Consider the following 15,880-nt stretch of genomic DNA (forward strand, 5'->3'; position numbering starts at 1 on the left):
GTCCCAAATTAGACCATAAGCCTATAAGATAGAAGTGGGCAGAAGACATGTCCCTGAAACACATTAAACTGAGGGACCTGAAGTTAGTTTAGGACTGCCAAAGAGATTGATGTTAGTTTCCCTTGGCTAAAATAATGGGAACATTTCACATTTCACTTAATCAGCCATAGTCCAACTCAGCCATAGTAAATAAAAGCTACAAGAAAGTTTACTGAGCTACTTTTGGTTAAGTTTTACTTAGACTTCCATCTGATCATTTACTTTTTTAAGAACACTACTGGCATTAAGCATAACAACTACCTACAAATACTCTTTGACTGGCTGTACCTTCAACCTGGATGTGTATCCAGGCTTAATTCCACAGAAGAAAAACACGGAGTCCAATTAAGATAATGTGGAGCATAGATATTCTCCCCTAGTTCCCAGCCTAATGTTGCACTGAATCTAGTGGTTGATCATTCTGGTGTTAATTCAACTCTGAAACGATATTGTTAATGGCAATACCGACAAAACTCCAGCCACTTGACAAGAACCAGAACATGTAAAACATAAAATACTAAAACTGGATCCTAGGTAGGTATATAGTACTGTCAAGACTAAACAGGGATGGGGGTGCCTGGGTTGCTCAGTTGGTTAAGCGTCAGACTTGGGCTCAGGTCATGATCTCACAGTCCATGAGTTTGAGCCCCACATCAGGCTCTGTGTTGACAGCTCAGAGCCTGGAGCCTGCTTCGGATTCTGTGTCTCCCTCTCTGTCTGACCCTCCCCAGTTCATGCTCTGATTCTCTCTGTCTCAAAAATAAATAAACGTTAAAAAAATTTTAAAAGAAAACGACCAATAAAAAAAACATTTTCAAAAAAAGACTAAACAGGGATGGGGTGCTTGGCTGGCTCAATCAGTTAGACCATGCAACGAGATCATGACTTCAAGCCCCACGCTGGGTGGAGACTTGAAAAAAACAAAAAAAAGACTAAAAAGGTACTGTAATGACTTAATTACACATTTCATTTTAACATATATTTGATAATGGTTAGAAGGGTCAGATAGATCTTGGCTATAATCCTAGAACAGCTTGTATTTTATGGATGGGGTCACTTTTAATGCAAATTTTACATTATTGAAACAAATAATGTAAACATTCTAGAAAATGAGTTTCTTAGTACTCTTTATGATATTAAAAACAATTTGATTTACTAGACCTACTTGATCTTTTATCTAGAAATGTCTGTTCATAAAATACCATATCCAAAATTTTTATTATTTTAACTCGATAGTAGCATATTGCTACTTTGTTTTTTGCTACTTTTCATCTATAATAATTCATTACGTGAAATTGAGGAAAATGTTGCCCAGACTTTGTAAGTCAAAAACCTAAGAACAAAACTTGCAAAAGGCTTTACAAACTTATTTTCAAGGTTCTACAAACACTTGTTAGACTGTTTTAATATCTCATTCCTAGTCTTCGTGAAGAATTATAGTAAATCAAGTTGTTGTTTTTTTTAATGTTTTTATTTATTTTTGAGAGAGCGTGACCTGGGAAGGTGCAGAGATGGGGCAGGAGACAGAGAATCCAAAGCATGCTCTGCGCTGACAGCAGAAAGCCTAATGTGGGATCTCACAAACTGTGAGATCGTGACCTGAGCTGAAGTCTGACACTCAACCGACTGAGCCACCCAGAAGCCCAGATCAGTTTTATTAGATGTATGGATTATATACTAACAGTTTTTGGCCCAACTGTAATTACACAGGTATCTTCATATTATTTACACAGAATATTTGTTCATGGCTGTTTAGGAGAGTCATGGCTAAGAGGCTAGTAAGTATGGCTAATAAGCCAAAGTACAGGTTCAATTCTCATTCTTTGCAATCCCCCACACAATTACTTTTCTCAATTCTATGGCCACAAACTCAAGTGTTAAAATCAGTTCTAACCAACATCTTATAAATGCCTGTTATGGATCAAAAGAAGAATAATGAATAAATTGTTCAAAACAGCCCATTCTTAGCATACGCTAGAGACAAGTATAACAGACTTCAAGTAACTGGATTAATGTTCTGGCTTTTATACTTAGCAATTTAATGTTGGGAAAATAACAGCCTTTCAGAGCATCTGCTTTCTTATCTATAAAATAGCAGAGAAATATTCTCCGTCTAACACATAAGATTTTTTTGAAGTTCAAATGAAATCAAATTAAAGAACATGTTCTTTAATATATAAAATACTACATTAATTTGTTACTTGAGAAATTCAAATATCTCTCCTTCTGAAGGGGGAGAGATGCCCTACACATATGAGGGTCAGCATTATGCAGAATCATTCATGAATTCCTTAACAAGACTTATTTATTGCCTGAAAACAAATGGAGCACCAGTGTATAACTACATACCATATAATGAATTCCTGGAACTACTGGTGAAAGAGTTACTTTCCTGTTACTCTTTTTCTAACCCTGTTTAACTTCAGTTTAAATCTCTGAGGAATGTCTGGCTTTAGAGAGAAGCAGTTACTCTGATTATTTGTACCATTTAGTGGTGCTACTGTTTTGTTTCCCTTAAAGATGTATCAGCCAACTCAAAGAAATTACTAATAAAAGCCTGCCTATCTTTCCCCTTGGTCTTCTCTTACAAATATAGAGAGAATATTACAGAGGAGGATAAGTAGTTACTTGTATTTTTAAAATTTTACACCTGACAGTGTAAATATTTTTAAAAGTGCTCATATTTTGAAAAGGCAGGGTCAATGGATTTTGTTTTCTTTTAAAAAACACTGTGAATGCTTTTCATGAAATTGGTTCTTATCACTCTCCCATACCTCTAACACTGCATTTACCAGAACGCACTAATTATCTTTCTTCCTTACTAGATTACAAACTCCCTGAGGCAGAGACAATGTTTTAGAGCTGCTCTGTACCTGTAACACAACACATAGTTGGTAGCTAAGTAAATTTTGAATAGTATTGAACTCCAACAGTATACCTTGGTTGTCTATACTGAGATTTTCTAATCCCTGGACAAGGTCAAATAAGCTTTCCTGAGCTCTCTGATGTTCTTCATAGCTTGAGAGGCTATATAGTGTGTTCTGGAGGTTTCATCGTGAAACTGAATGTATCTGATCATGTAAAACATACAAATTATAAAATGAGTATATTTTAGATGCCATATATTAGATACTGCACCTTGTTTCTAGGGCTAAAAACATCTAGGATAGGATAGAAACCTGAGAGAAGGTGTACTGATTTTAAGATGTCAAATTCATGGTAGGTAAGTCTCTTTTTCCATGGAATTCAGGTTGCAAATACAAGTTACCATATAATATCCCTTATCCCAGTGTTTCTTTAACAGAAATTTGTATCATTATCTCTAAGGAACTTCTAGGAAACTTGCATGCCAGAGGGGATGGCTTCAAGGGATCAGTATTGGACAAAACTTCACTGGTGATTCTGACACTCAGGTTGTTCCTTATTTAGCTCTACTGTGACATTCAGTTGCTATAAACGAAATTTAGTTTCACTTATTCCTCCTTAATAATGTCCATTTAACTCAAGGAATACTATTAGAACGAGTTTTAGGTTTAATTTTTTTTTAATCGAGCTATAACTGACATACAACATTATATTAGGTTTTATCTTTAACATTGATCTAGTTTGTATTAAGTTAGGGAAATACATATTGAAAATCTTATTTTAGAGCTCTAAAGACAAAGAGAGGTAAGTGGATTTTCCCAGGGCTCACTGGGATCCCTTGAGATCTTGATTCCTATATTTGGCCAAACTTTTCTGTCTGGACCAGAGACTGATGAGCTCAGATGAAATTTATGTCACACAGGGCCTATAATCCACCCTTTGAGGCAAATAATCTAAATACAATTGTTCTTTCTTAAGGAATGTTTTGACCTCAGTGAGACTGCATTTTTTTTTGTTGTAGAGATCTAGATTTGGGAAAATTCTTTTGTGTACCCCAGTCAGCTGTGACTAAGAATAACGAGTATTAAGTCCATTATCTTCCTGAAGTCACCATTCTGGGTAATACGTTATGAAAATTATAGTATTAAATAAATGTTTTAACTTATCCAAGAAGAATTCTGATATATGTCAGACTTCTTTCCTATGAATGCATTGCAGAAATAAGTTATGTGATTTTTTTTCAACATGGGCTTCTTTACATGCAGGACATGTAAACAATCTTCAAAAAGCTGGTAAGGATGAGTGTGGGGAAAGGGTATTAGCAATGCAGAGTTCTTTTTCAAAAATAAATGCATCTCTACTTGTCCACGTTCAGTCACACCATAGCTTTATTTTCTACAAATCAGTGAAGAAAGAATGACCAGTTTCTGGGTAAAAGCTGACTGATCTAGTGTTTTAAATGTCAACTTACAATTTGGTGCCAAATTCTCATCTTAGGAGACATTTATCCACATTTGCCTAACAACGAATACAATAACAGTTGCAGTATCAACTCCAGATTGAAACACTGCTAAATTACTACTCTTCAACTAGACTGGTTAAAATTCATAGGTGTTCCTGTTTAATAAATCCAGTATATAAACTGAATCAGATGAATAAAGAGATAGTTACATTCTTTCCTTTATAATAGAATTTCCCCTTTAAATAGTAAATTCCTTTAAAGCATTTAAAATAATGATTTACAAAAAGTCTAATTAAAAACACCCTACTCCACAAAGTAATATAATAAGAGTCGTCATTTACTGAGTGCTTATTGTGTGGTAGACTCCACAGAGTAATATAATAATAGGCATCATTTATTGAGCCCTTATTGTTCAGTAGACAACTTGCTAAATGCCACATAAACATTATAGAATTAAATCCTTACAATCCAGTGAGGTAGGCATTATACACATTTTAGATATTGAAAATTTGAGACTCACAGAGATTACATAACTTGCCCAAGGTCACATAGATGGTAAGTGGCAAAGCCAGGGTTCAAACTCAGACTTCAAAGCTAATACTCTTAGATTCTCTCTATATAAATACCATACATCCTAAGAAAATGAATCACAGCACACTATACTCCAGGATATCACACAATCATTATATCCATTCCTCCTTGCCCTCTTGGCAAAGGTAATCATTTGGACAGATAAACCAGTTTGGGTTTTTTTTTGTTTTTTTCTCCCTTCCAGTGTCTACCTCTACTTTTATCAGAATTCAGGGCAAAAACAAGCAGGAATCCAAAGCAGAACATGGGTGGGGCACCTGACTGGCTCAATTGGTAAAGCATGCGACTCTTGATCTCAGGGTCATGAATTTGAGCCCCACACTGGGTATAGAGATTTAAAAAATTTAAAAATCTAAAAAAGCAAACAAACAAAAAAACCACAAATCAGAATATGGGTTAAGATCACACAGGCTGTTTTGTCTCTACTAACAATTGGAAACAAACAGATGCAAGAACACTGACAATAAACTGAATATCTAATCTCTAACCTAGAGCAAGTTGGGGGATTTATTTACAGATAATCACAGAATTTCCATGCCAGAAAGAACCCTACAGCTGCAATAATGGAGGTCCAGAAAGGACACACAGATACCAGTAAACACATATACACTATTATATACATATTATATACACACAGAACACATATTTATAAAATATATGTATGTGAGCACTTATTTCATAGTTCAGAACTGTATTATTTCCATTTATAAAATCCTTAAGACATCACCTTAACACTTTCATTCTCTTTCTCCTCAAATTAATTTCAAAATAGAACATTAAAATATATAAATGATCTGGTTCAAAAAATAAGGCAACAAAGAATGATTTAAAAAAAAAATAAGATGACAAAAAGAAAAGGATGACATTCTAACAGAGAACTCCGGAAAACTTTGCAACTAACACTTACAGTTAACATTAAATTGTTTATTTGTAGGCAACTGCAAATCCGTTTTCTTTTTCTGCTCCCCACCCACCTTGAAAGAGGAAAAAAGAAAACAAAAAAACAAACAAAACTGCCTCTTGGTTGGTAAACTGCAATTCAGTATACACAAGAGTTGGGAATGACCTTCCCAGGGCCTAAACTGTCAACCAAGGGTGACATATACATAAGAATAGGTACTTCATATTTAAAAACCTGCCCTAATCTAGAGATTTTACTTTCTTTTTGCCTGTCTTTCCTGCCACATAAATTCCCTTGTTCTGCAGATTGTGAAGTAAACACTGAAGCACCCAGAATAGGTACACCTATGACTTCTTATTGCAAATTGTAAGTACAACTAAAAATGCTTTTCCACTTTTTTCCTTATAAACGATTGTTTAATTATATCTGTCCACATCCTCTAGTTGGTCAGGAAATCACAGTAACCAACAAATACCATAAATAGTTGGTATATCTGATTATATAAAATTGGGCAGGCATTTGCTGTTTCTAACCTTCACCTTGTTGTTAGATATGACTTCTGTCTTAGCACCACAGTAATGCATAAGATCAGTTTGTTACTTCCTTTCACGGTATTCTATTTCCCTTTTTTAATTTTTACTAGAAATTCCTGGGATCAAGGATAAAAATGACAGAAAACATTGTCAATACATGTTTCAAAACTGGCTAAACTTTTTTTTTTTTCTAAATTCTTATCTAACGTGATTTAATTCTAACTTTAACCTCACAGCATCTTAAAAGACTGAGCAACAATGACTGAGATAAATGACATTTCCACGTGATTACAACTGTCAGATGAGGCTTATTAAATCCAAGAGAATACCATAAAGTCAAATTCGAGGAAAAATGATTAGGGAATAGATGTTACTTAACCTACAGATATCACTCATATGCCTGCTAAGTAGTTATCAGATGTGTGCTGAAAATACCCAGCAAAGTCATTCTTTTAACAGAAAGTCTTCAAAAGCTAATGCAAATATGTTTTGGATCTATTTCCAAATTTTGAATACATATCTTCATTTTTAAAAGTTATATAATTAAGCAAGATGAATCAAGCACAAATACCTTTGCACAGTTCAATACCACCACCTATTGTTAGTTGCTATTAAGTTAAAATCTTTTTCAAATGGGTCCAAGTGCACTAAGACATGAAACTATAAAACTAACTTGTATGCCTTTATTTTTCTGAGTCCGTTTTTGGTAGGGGTCTAAGAATTCACCAAGTCAGGAAGACCAAATAGGAAAACAGTGTAAAGACAACTACGCACAAGCAGCTAAATTTGGTCAGCTTAAGGGCATTCTTTCTTCTTCCTCCCTCTCTTGGATTTTCCTGGTGTAACGGAATATTTTATTTTGAACATCTAAAAATACTCTTCCAAAACCACAGTACTAGTTAGATTACTAAAAATTTTAATTCAGTTCCCAGTCTGTCACCAATTGGGAAACGGTAATCTAAGGCCTGGGAATGGAATTCTTGGCCTGTAACAAAAGTACTTAATAATTTGCAAGAAAAACTCAACCAAGATTTGAAAAGAGACACTCAGGATAAAAACAGAAGGATTTTAGAAATTAGGATTTAAAAAGTGACAATAACACTAACAGCTAAAACTGACAAATAACCTAAAACATAAGAATTTAAAAGTGTAAATACTTCTAAACACTTCTAATACTGATTTAATGAATGAAAATCTTCAATGTAGAAATAGATTACATCTAAGAATGTATGACTTAAATATCAAGAATACACTCTGTAGGGGCCCCTGGGTGGCTCAGTTGGTTAAATATCTGACTGTGGCTCAGGTCGTGATCTCACAGCTCTGGAGTTTGAGCCCTGCATCGGGCTCTACACTGACAGTGCAGAGCCTGCTTGGGATTCTCTCTCTCTCTCAAAATAAATAAATAAACTTAAAAAAAAAAAAAAAGGAATACACTTTGTAAGGTTTTTGCAAAGCTAAATATTTTTAACAATTTAATGGAAAACATAATTTTCAAAGTGTAATGGCTTATGTAGACTGTACAAAGAAACATCTTGATTTTTAAATAATGAATGACTACAATATAAGTACATGATTAATGTGCCATGTTTCAAAGGTAAAAAGGACCCATAATTATACAATAAACATCAATAACACTATAAAAAAAAAAAGATTGTCTGAATGGGCCCCCAAACCTCTAATTTGGACTTTGTATAATGTTAGATAACTGCTTTCAGACAAATCTCAAAAGTGTTATAACAAACAAACAAACAAACCTTACTGTTACTAGTACTCTTTCCCATTGCAAGCCTTTTCAAATAGAATGAAACAAATGGCTGTCACCCACTGGAAAAATGTGTGACATTTTCCACGTGCACCAATTTGGAAAATATGGTTATTTACTATGCAGAATGTTCTTTAGATTAGAAGATAAATCCTTATGGGAGAAAAAGGTAATTACTGCAGCCTTAGCAGTACTGTGCAACTCTGCTTCCAAACTTTAACAATATACTGGAGTGACTGTTTTATTTTATTTTTTTATGTATATTTTACTTTTGAGAGAGAGAGAGAGAGAGAGAGAGAGCAGGGAAGGGGCAGAGAGAGAGGGAGACACAGAATCTGAAGCAGGCTTCAGGCTTCGAGCTGTCAGCAGAGCCCGATGCAGGGCTCAAACCCACGAACCTGTGAGATCATCACCTGAGCTGAAGTCGGACACCCAGCCCAGCCAACTAAGCCACCCAGGTGCCCCTGGAGTGGCTGGTTTAGAAGAAACAGCCAACGAAATATGGTCCTCTGCTTTTATTAAAAAGTTACAGATTCATAGGATTCTAGAACAAAAGGAACCTTAGTAATTGATTCTAACTTCCTTGTTTTGCAAAGAAGGGAAATGACCAAACCGGAGAAGCAAAAAGAAATGACTAAAGTTATAGTTAGCTGATGGCAAACATCAAGATTAACTAACATCATCAGTTGTCTCGACTCGTAATGCAGTATGTTCTTTCTGCCATACCACATTTTATGATTTTTCTTATTTTGGACAAAATGATTTGATAAAACGAAGCAGGCAAATAAGTACTACAATCTAATCTTACAGACTAAAACATTATACAATTATCAAAGCAGCAGTGAGGAATAATGAAAAACAATAGTGAACAGGGATTCAAAGTACTCAAATTGGAGCTTATCAATTCCTAACTATGTGAATCTTAACATTTCCAGGCACTGATTAAACAGTAAATTGTATCTGTGATGTCGGTTAATGTTTTCAATGTAGATAATGCTAAACTTTTTAATAAACTCAAATAAGATAAAAATTTTCCTCTAATAGTACTATAACCTTATAATGGAGCTACTAAGAGAATGACAAAATAGACAAGTTTTACCGAAAAAATCTAAACTTAGATTCAAGGGCTAGCTTATTTACACATGTCTGTCACTAATCTCACTGAGTGTTAAGATAACATGTTATAATACTTAAAATGAAGGACAACTTCATTCTTGATAGCAAAGACAAAATGAAATATACTGAGTGAAGAAATTTAGGAAAGTTCTTTTCCATACTTTTTATGGGCTTTGATGCTATGTTATGCTAAAAACAGAGCAGAATGACAGAGTGAAGTTTAAAAAATGCAGATTGGAATCTTGGCTCCCCCCCCCCCCCCCCCACTAGCTGTGCAACTTGAACACTTCTTAGGCCCTAGCTTTCCTCAACTGTGAAACAGAACCATGAGACTTGGAAGTTACTGAAGTAGGGGCACCTGGCTGGCTCAGTAGGTAGAGCATGTGACTCTTAATCTCAGGGTTGTGAGTTCAAGCCTCATGGTGGGGGTGGATCCTACTTAAAATAAAAATTAAGAAGTAAAAAAAAAAAATAAAAGAACTGAAGTAAAACATCTAGCTCAGTGTCTGGCATGCAGGATGCAATAACTATTATTAAGTTACAAAGACAATTTATCAAAATTTGCCACAAAACAATGTGCACTGTAAGTTATGCAATAAAAAGTATTTAGATGAAGACTTTCAACTGAGAGACACATTATTCAGAGTGCATTATGCTAGCTTTTCGGGTTATTTTGTAGAAATTTAATGCCAAAGTGATACAGCAAAGAACAACAATAATTTTCACATCTCTGTATCTTTTTAACTTTAACCCAGCTGTCATCTACTCTGGCTGTTTCACAGCTACATATCTGACTAACAAGTACTCTTATCTCTTCATTTTAACTTAAAAATTTTTTCTACACCTATAGCCCTGAGCGTCAGATTTAAAGTGTGTGGTCTGCAGTTACAACATCCAAAAGAATAATAATCAGAATATTCCTTAAAGAAAGATTTTAATGAATCAACTATAAAAATATAAACTTCAGTTATCTTTCACCCAGAAAAAAATGCGGCTAAGAAAAAGAAAACAGTCTTTCACTTTCTGTATTAATCATAATTAATCTGAAATTAGTTATTATTTGCTACAAAAATGTCCTCAGGGATTGGCTATCTGCTTACAATCATAAAATTATCAGTCCTTTAAAACCCATTCTGTAATTTTGAGAATTAAAACAATAATTTGAGGGTTGCCTGGGTGGCTCAGTCAGTTAAGCATCTGACTTCTGCTCAGGTCATGATCTCTCAGTTCACAAGTTCGAGCCCTGTGTGGGGCTCTGTGCTGACAGCTCAGAGTCTGGAGCCTGCTTTGGATTGTCTCCCTCTCTCTCTACTCCACCCTTGCTTGTGCTCTCTCTCTCTCAAAAATAAAATTTTTTTTAAAACATAAAAATAACATGATGTCATGTTTTAGATACGAAGAGACTGTTTTACCTTGTCTACATCTTTTATCCATTGGAACTAAATATTTAAAATGTTTTCAATGAATTAGCAATAAGTTTACTACTTCATGAGACCATTTAAATTAGGTTAGTAAAGAGGTAAATGGGGAAAAGAAGAGGTAAATGACTTTATGAAATATTCAGATAATGAAACTCATTAGCACATATCATTTCCACCCCTTCCCATTTGTATTCTGGCATGGACCACTTCACATCATAATAAAGGACTAAAATGTTTTCTTATAAACCAAAAGCGAATCACAAATACTGTACAAGGAGGGTTTTTTTTATCCCTTATTTAAAATTTTTTTTTCATGTTTATTTATTTTTGAGACAGAGAGAGAGAGAGAGAGAGAGAGAGTGAGTGAGGTGGGGGAGGGGCAGAGAGAGAGGGAGACACAGAATCCAAAGCAGGCTTCAGGCTCTGAGCTGTCAGCACAGAGCCCCACGTGGGGCTGGAACCTGTGAAGTGAGAGATCATGACCTGAGCCTAAGTCCAATGCTTAAAAGACTGAGCCATCAAGGTGTGCCCCCCTCCTTTTTAAAAAAATCTTATCAAATACCTTTAGAAAGCTTCAGTTGCTTTAGTTCAAGGTAATAGATATACTTAATAAGGCAATATTTTTATTATAGTATCAAGACTACAGGTAAACTACAAATTAAAATAGAAGCTAAGGGGAGCCTGGGTGGCTCAGTTGGTTAAGCATCCGACTTCGGCTCAGGTCATGATCTCACGGTCCGTGAGTTCGAGCCCCGTGTCGGGCTCTGTGCTGACAGCTGAGAGCCTGGAGCCTGTTTCAGATTCTGTGTCTCCCTCTCTCTCTGACCCTCCCCCGTTCATGCTCTGTCGCTCTCTATCTCAAAAATAAACAAACGTTAAAAAAATTTTTTAAATAAAATATAAGTATAAAAATAAGATATAGCAATGCAATTTTAAAACACATACTACAAAAAAACTCCTTCCAACAATAATTCATGCAGTCTAGAAGAAAACAAAATGATAAAGAGCAGACTTCAGTGGCAAAAGGTTATCCTCCACTCAGATCTTTGGTATTTGGGTTTCTCTTTCAGGATTCCTGTTAACTGCTAAAAGTCTATTCAGTAATTTTAAGGATGGTCTTGACTTTTACAGTAGTACTGAATGTGCAAATCACCAAAAATTAAGCTTATTGGGTCTCTCTACATTAAGGCAAACTAAAGTTCTATTAAAGTAAACACCAAATCATATCTACTATGATACTTCCTTCCTATGATTAAGTTAAATATGAAAATTCTGAGGCCAATTCCTTGATTTTCTCCATTCCTCACCTGCAACAGTAATATTGTAGAGCAAACCAAGGAATAGACTAAACTGAAGACCCTCAGGTAACAATTTCACCCTCTGCACCTAGCTGGCAAGTTTCCTGAAACTTCTGTCTGACTGTCTTACAATTTCATCCTTCAAATGGAAATGAAGAAACACACCAAGTGAGATGTACACCGAGCTCTGAGTGATCCCAGGTCAGTTTGATTCTCTGCCAAAAAGGGCCAGGTAACATTTACTCTTCTTGTTGTAGCAGTTTCTTTCTCTTATCAATAAACCCCAGTAAACCCTGTGGTATATTACCACACTACTGCAATTCGTCAGTACTTAGAATATACTTCACTTCCAAAAGAATCACTTCCCTAACACGGACTTCCCTTCACTAAAGACACTTTCAGATGTTTTCCTATTTCCTCATCCAGTCGTCCATTCCACAGCTATAAACCTCCCGCCAGAGGAGGAAGAGTTCTTAAAGAATGGATTTTCTGAAGTCTCTCAGGCCTTCATCCCAATCTCAAAGCCTGTACACATCTGAGAGTTCCCAGAAACAATGAGCTACAAAAGTACAGACTAAACGGGAAAGAAGAGGAAGTATCAGAACAATACCCAAACCAAACACAGCACCAAAAACCCGTGGTAGTCTCTATCATCCCAGTCTACCAACCCCCACTTCCCTAGAGTAACCAAACAAGGGCTTTCAAACTCGGAGAAATGGCCCCCTGGCCCATAATTTCCCTCTCGTTTCACGAAGAAGGTGGCAGAAAGAAAAGAAGCAAGCCGGTAGATCGGAGCTGTGATGCTTTTTCTGCCGAGTGGAGGGAGGCAAGCCAAGGGTTGTGTAAAGAATGGAAAGCTGAGTGATACTGGGGGGAGGGGGGAATTAGGGCGCCAGAGCTAATCCCTTGCCGGGGCCCGCTGGTGGAACAGGCTGGAGGCGACCAGCCGGGAAGACCAGGGAAGCTGGGCTGCTGCATTGGGCTTTTGGGTCGAGAGAAAGGGGAAAGAAGTCTGGCAGCCCCAGCGGTCGGTGGATGACGGCGCCAGGCAAGGGAGGCGGCTCTGTGCGGAGCGAAATTTTCGGGACACAAGAGCGGGAATCGTTTTGTTCACGCCGCCCCAACCCCCCCCCCCACCTCTCCCAGGCTCACACCTCAAACCTGCTCTTGGTCACTCCGTTCACGTCCCTCCTCATGGGGTCGGCGGGTGCGGCCGGGGCCGGGTGCTACGGCGTGCGGAGTGCAAAGACTGGGGGCCCCGGGCAGGCCCGGGAGTTCCGGGACCGGGAGGAGGTGGAGGAGCGGCGGGCAGGGGCCGTCAGCGAGGAGCAGAAACCTCTCGGCTCCGGCGGGGCCTCCTCCACCTCCCGCAGAGCCGGCGGCTGCGACGACTGCTTGTCGCTAGCTCTTCTCTCCCCTCAGCCTCAACTTCAACCCAAAACAAAAACACTCCCCACCTGCCAGCAACGCCGTTCCTCATTGGGCAGAGCCGCCTGGGCCTCGGAACGGCGTGGGGAGGGGAGGAGGAGGAGCGCGCGGCAGCGGCGGCGGCGGCGGCGGCGGCGCGGGACCACCCCTCCCCCACTCCCGGGCGCAGCCCGCGACGGTCCGCCCGGGAGCAGCCGGAGTGCGGCGGCGGCGGCGCCGCGAGCCCACTCTTGCCTCCAAGGCACGCAAGCCCACCGCGAGAAGCAGAGGCAGGGAAGTGCCTATCTGTCTGTGTGTATTTGTGTATGGGAGGGGCTGTGGGGAGGGTGCGAGTGCGCGCGTGCTCGCGGACTCGCGAGTGAGGAAAGCAGGACAACTGCAGATAGTACCGGAGCCCATCTAATCCCCTTCGCGGGCAAACAGCACGCACCAACCCAGCAGGCACTTGAGCTTTCTGCCTAGTCCTCCCAGTCCCTTAAGACTTGTCTCTTCTTCCCCAGTAGCCTGTGCATCCACACACGTCCTTCCCGGCCACCCAACTCCCTTCCCCTATCACTCACTGTCGCCTTGAACCCAAAGTGCAGCAGGCGGTCCCTGCTCGGAGCCATTTTCCTCCTTTCTGGTTGTCTCTAGGTTGAGGCAGTGCTGCTGCTGCCGCCGCCGCCGTCGCCTTTGCTGTCGCTGCCGCCGCCTCCCCCGCCCCCGTGGATTGCATTACCGGGTGTTGCAGGGAGGCCTGGGGGGCCGCCGCAGGGCGTGGGTCTCCCTGTGCATGGATCAGCAGGATGGGGATGGGGGGTGGGTAATTGCGCTACCCTCTGCTCCGGGAATATGCAGTGAGGCCCCACCTCGCGTCTTGGGGTCAGGGCGTTCAGTGCAGGAGCTGGGCGACCCTTCCTTTTGGCTGGGGGAGGGGCGCGCTTTGGTGTGGGGGGGGGGGGTTGCCTGGAGAGGCTGAAGGGCCTTTGGCTTCCCCCGCCCCTCCGCCACCAGACGCCGCTGCCACCCAATGGGCTCTAGTGCCTGCCCGTCCTCCAATCGGGGCTCTGTTTGGTGAGAACCTGATCCTGACGCCACTTTGGCGGGAGAAACAAGCGTGTTTTAGCGAGTAGGCGGGCGCGCTGGCCGAGTGGAAATTGCGACATTCAGCTGACTCCTTGGTTCCTATAAAAGCTAGTTTGTGTCATCATATTATTATACTTTAGCAACACCAGCCCTCAAGGTCTCGAAATTTATGATCGAATTTCTATGGATTAGGGAATACGTTTACTCTTTTAGAGCGACAGACTACAGAATCATGCACAAAGTATGTGTTTGTCTTCATATCGCTTTTAAATCGCAGTTTTAGTGACTGGATTGTTACGAATGTGATTTGAGAGAGTTTATTTAAAAGCAACTTGTGCTGGAGATCTTTTTAAAATAGGGATATTCATGCTTGAAGTTTTATTACCCAACTCTTTTTTTTTAACTTTTTCGTGTTTATCCTAGAAAGGGCTTCCTGAGCAAGGAACCAAGCTTCGGAAAGTCATTCTCAGGCCCACAAACTCAGTGATCTAGAGGTTATATTCTTTTCCCTGATACTTTTAATGTTACTGCTTCTCTTCAGCCATATAAAAATAGTTTAGTTCCATCTAAGAGCAGTTTTCTCCCGACTGTTGATGAATTTGATGACTAAGGCCTGCAAACGAGAGTCAAACTGGCTCAGATAAATGAAGAAAATTTTCACAAGTCTGTTTCCTTTTTTCAATTATCCTTTCCAGTTAACCTATTTGAGTAATTATCAGGGAAGACTTTTACTTCCTGATTGAATTTTTTTTCTGAACGGTGTATTTTTAAAAAGCTGAATGAAAATCACTCAAAGGTTAAAAATTAACTGCACAGGGGCCCTGGGTGGCTCAGTCGGTTTGGCATCAGACTTTGGCTCAGTTCATGATCTCCTGGTTTGTGGGTTTGAGCCCAGTATCGGGCTCTCTCCTATCACCACAAAGCCAGCTTTGGATCCTGTCCCCCCACCCTACCCCTGCTCTTCCCCTGCTATCAAAAACAAATAAACATTAAAAAAATTACTACACAAAGGTATATTACTTTTTATCAAAGAAATTTATTTTAATGTAAATAAACAGGTTTTTTTTTAATGTTTTGGGGAAAAAAATCCCACAGATTTTGTCTACTTTCAAAAAAATGAAAAACCCCAAAGTATTTACAGAACGGCCATACACACAGAAAATCAAATTTGAAAGATTTTTTTTTAGAAAAGACCCTCCCCAGCTGCTCCTGATGTACATTTCTAAAACACAAAATTTATAAAGCCCAGCTTTTACAGCTGAGCATGTTTCCCAACCTAGCTTCTGAGATGTTAAGTACTTCCTACCCCTCAAAAAACTAACTCCAGGGTAGAAATAAGGGGGCAGGGAGATTGAAAAGAGAAAGAAAAAAAAAAAAAAAAAAAAGGGAAAATGAA

At 39.0% G+C, this 15,880-nt stretch overlaps 1 protein-coding gene across 3 annotated transcripts in view; it reads right to left on the reverse strand.

Annotated features, from left to right (window-relative positions):
* The window catches only part of FBXL20 (F-box and leucine rich repeat protein 20), a 95,799-nt gene extending 81,514 nt beyond the window's left edge, over positions 1-14,285 (reverse strand). For 2 of the 3 annotated variants that reach the window (XM_042967832.1, XM_042967834.1), the window contains exon 1: positions 13,146-13,469. In XM_042967832.1, the coding sequence (XP_042823766.1) occupies positions 13,146-13,187 (42 nt within the window). In that variant the 5' untranslated portion in view covers positions 13,188-13,469. Of the gene's footprint in view, positions 1-13,145; positions 13,470-13,979 lie in introns of those variants that run through there. The other variant, XM_007085775.2, reaches the window with a different exon arrangement.
* Positions 14,286-15,880: the final 1,595 nt, after the last annotated feature.

Source organism: Panthera tigris, chromosome E1, assembly GCF_018350195.1.
Source record: "Panthera tigris isolate Pti1 chromosome E1, P.tigris_Pti1_mat1.1, whole genome shotgun sequence".
Lineage (NCBI taxonomy): Eukaryota > Metazoa > Chordata > Mammalia > Carnivora > Felidae > Panthera > Panthera tigris.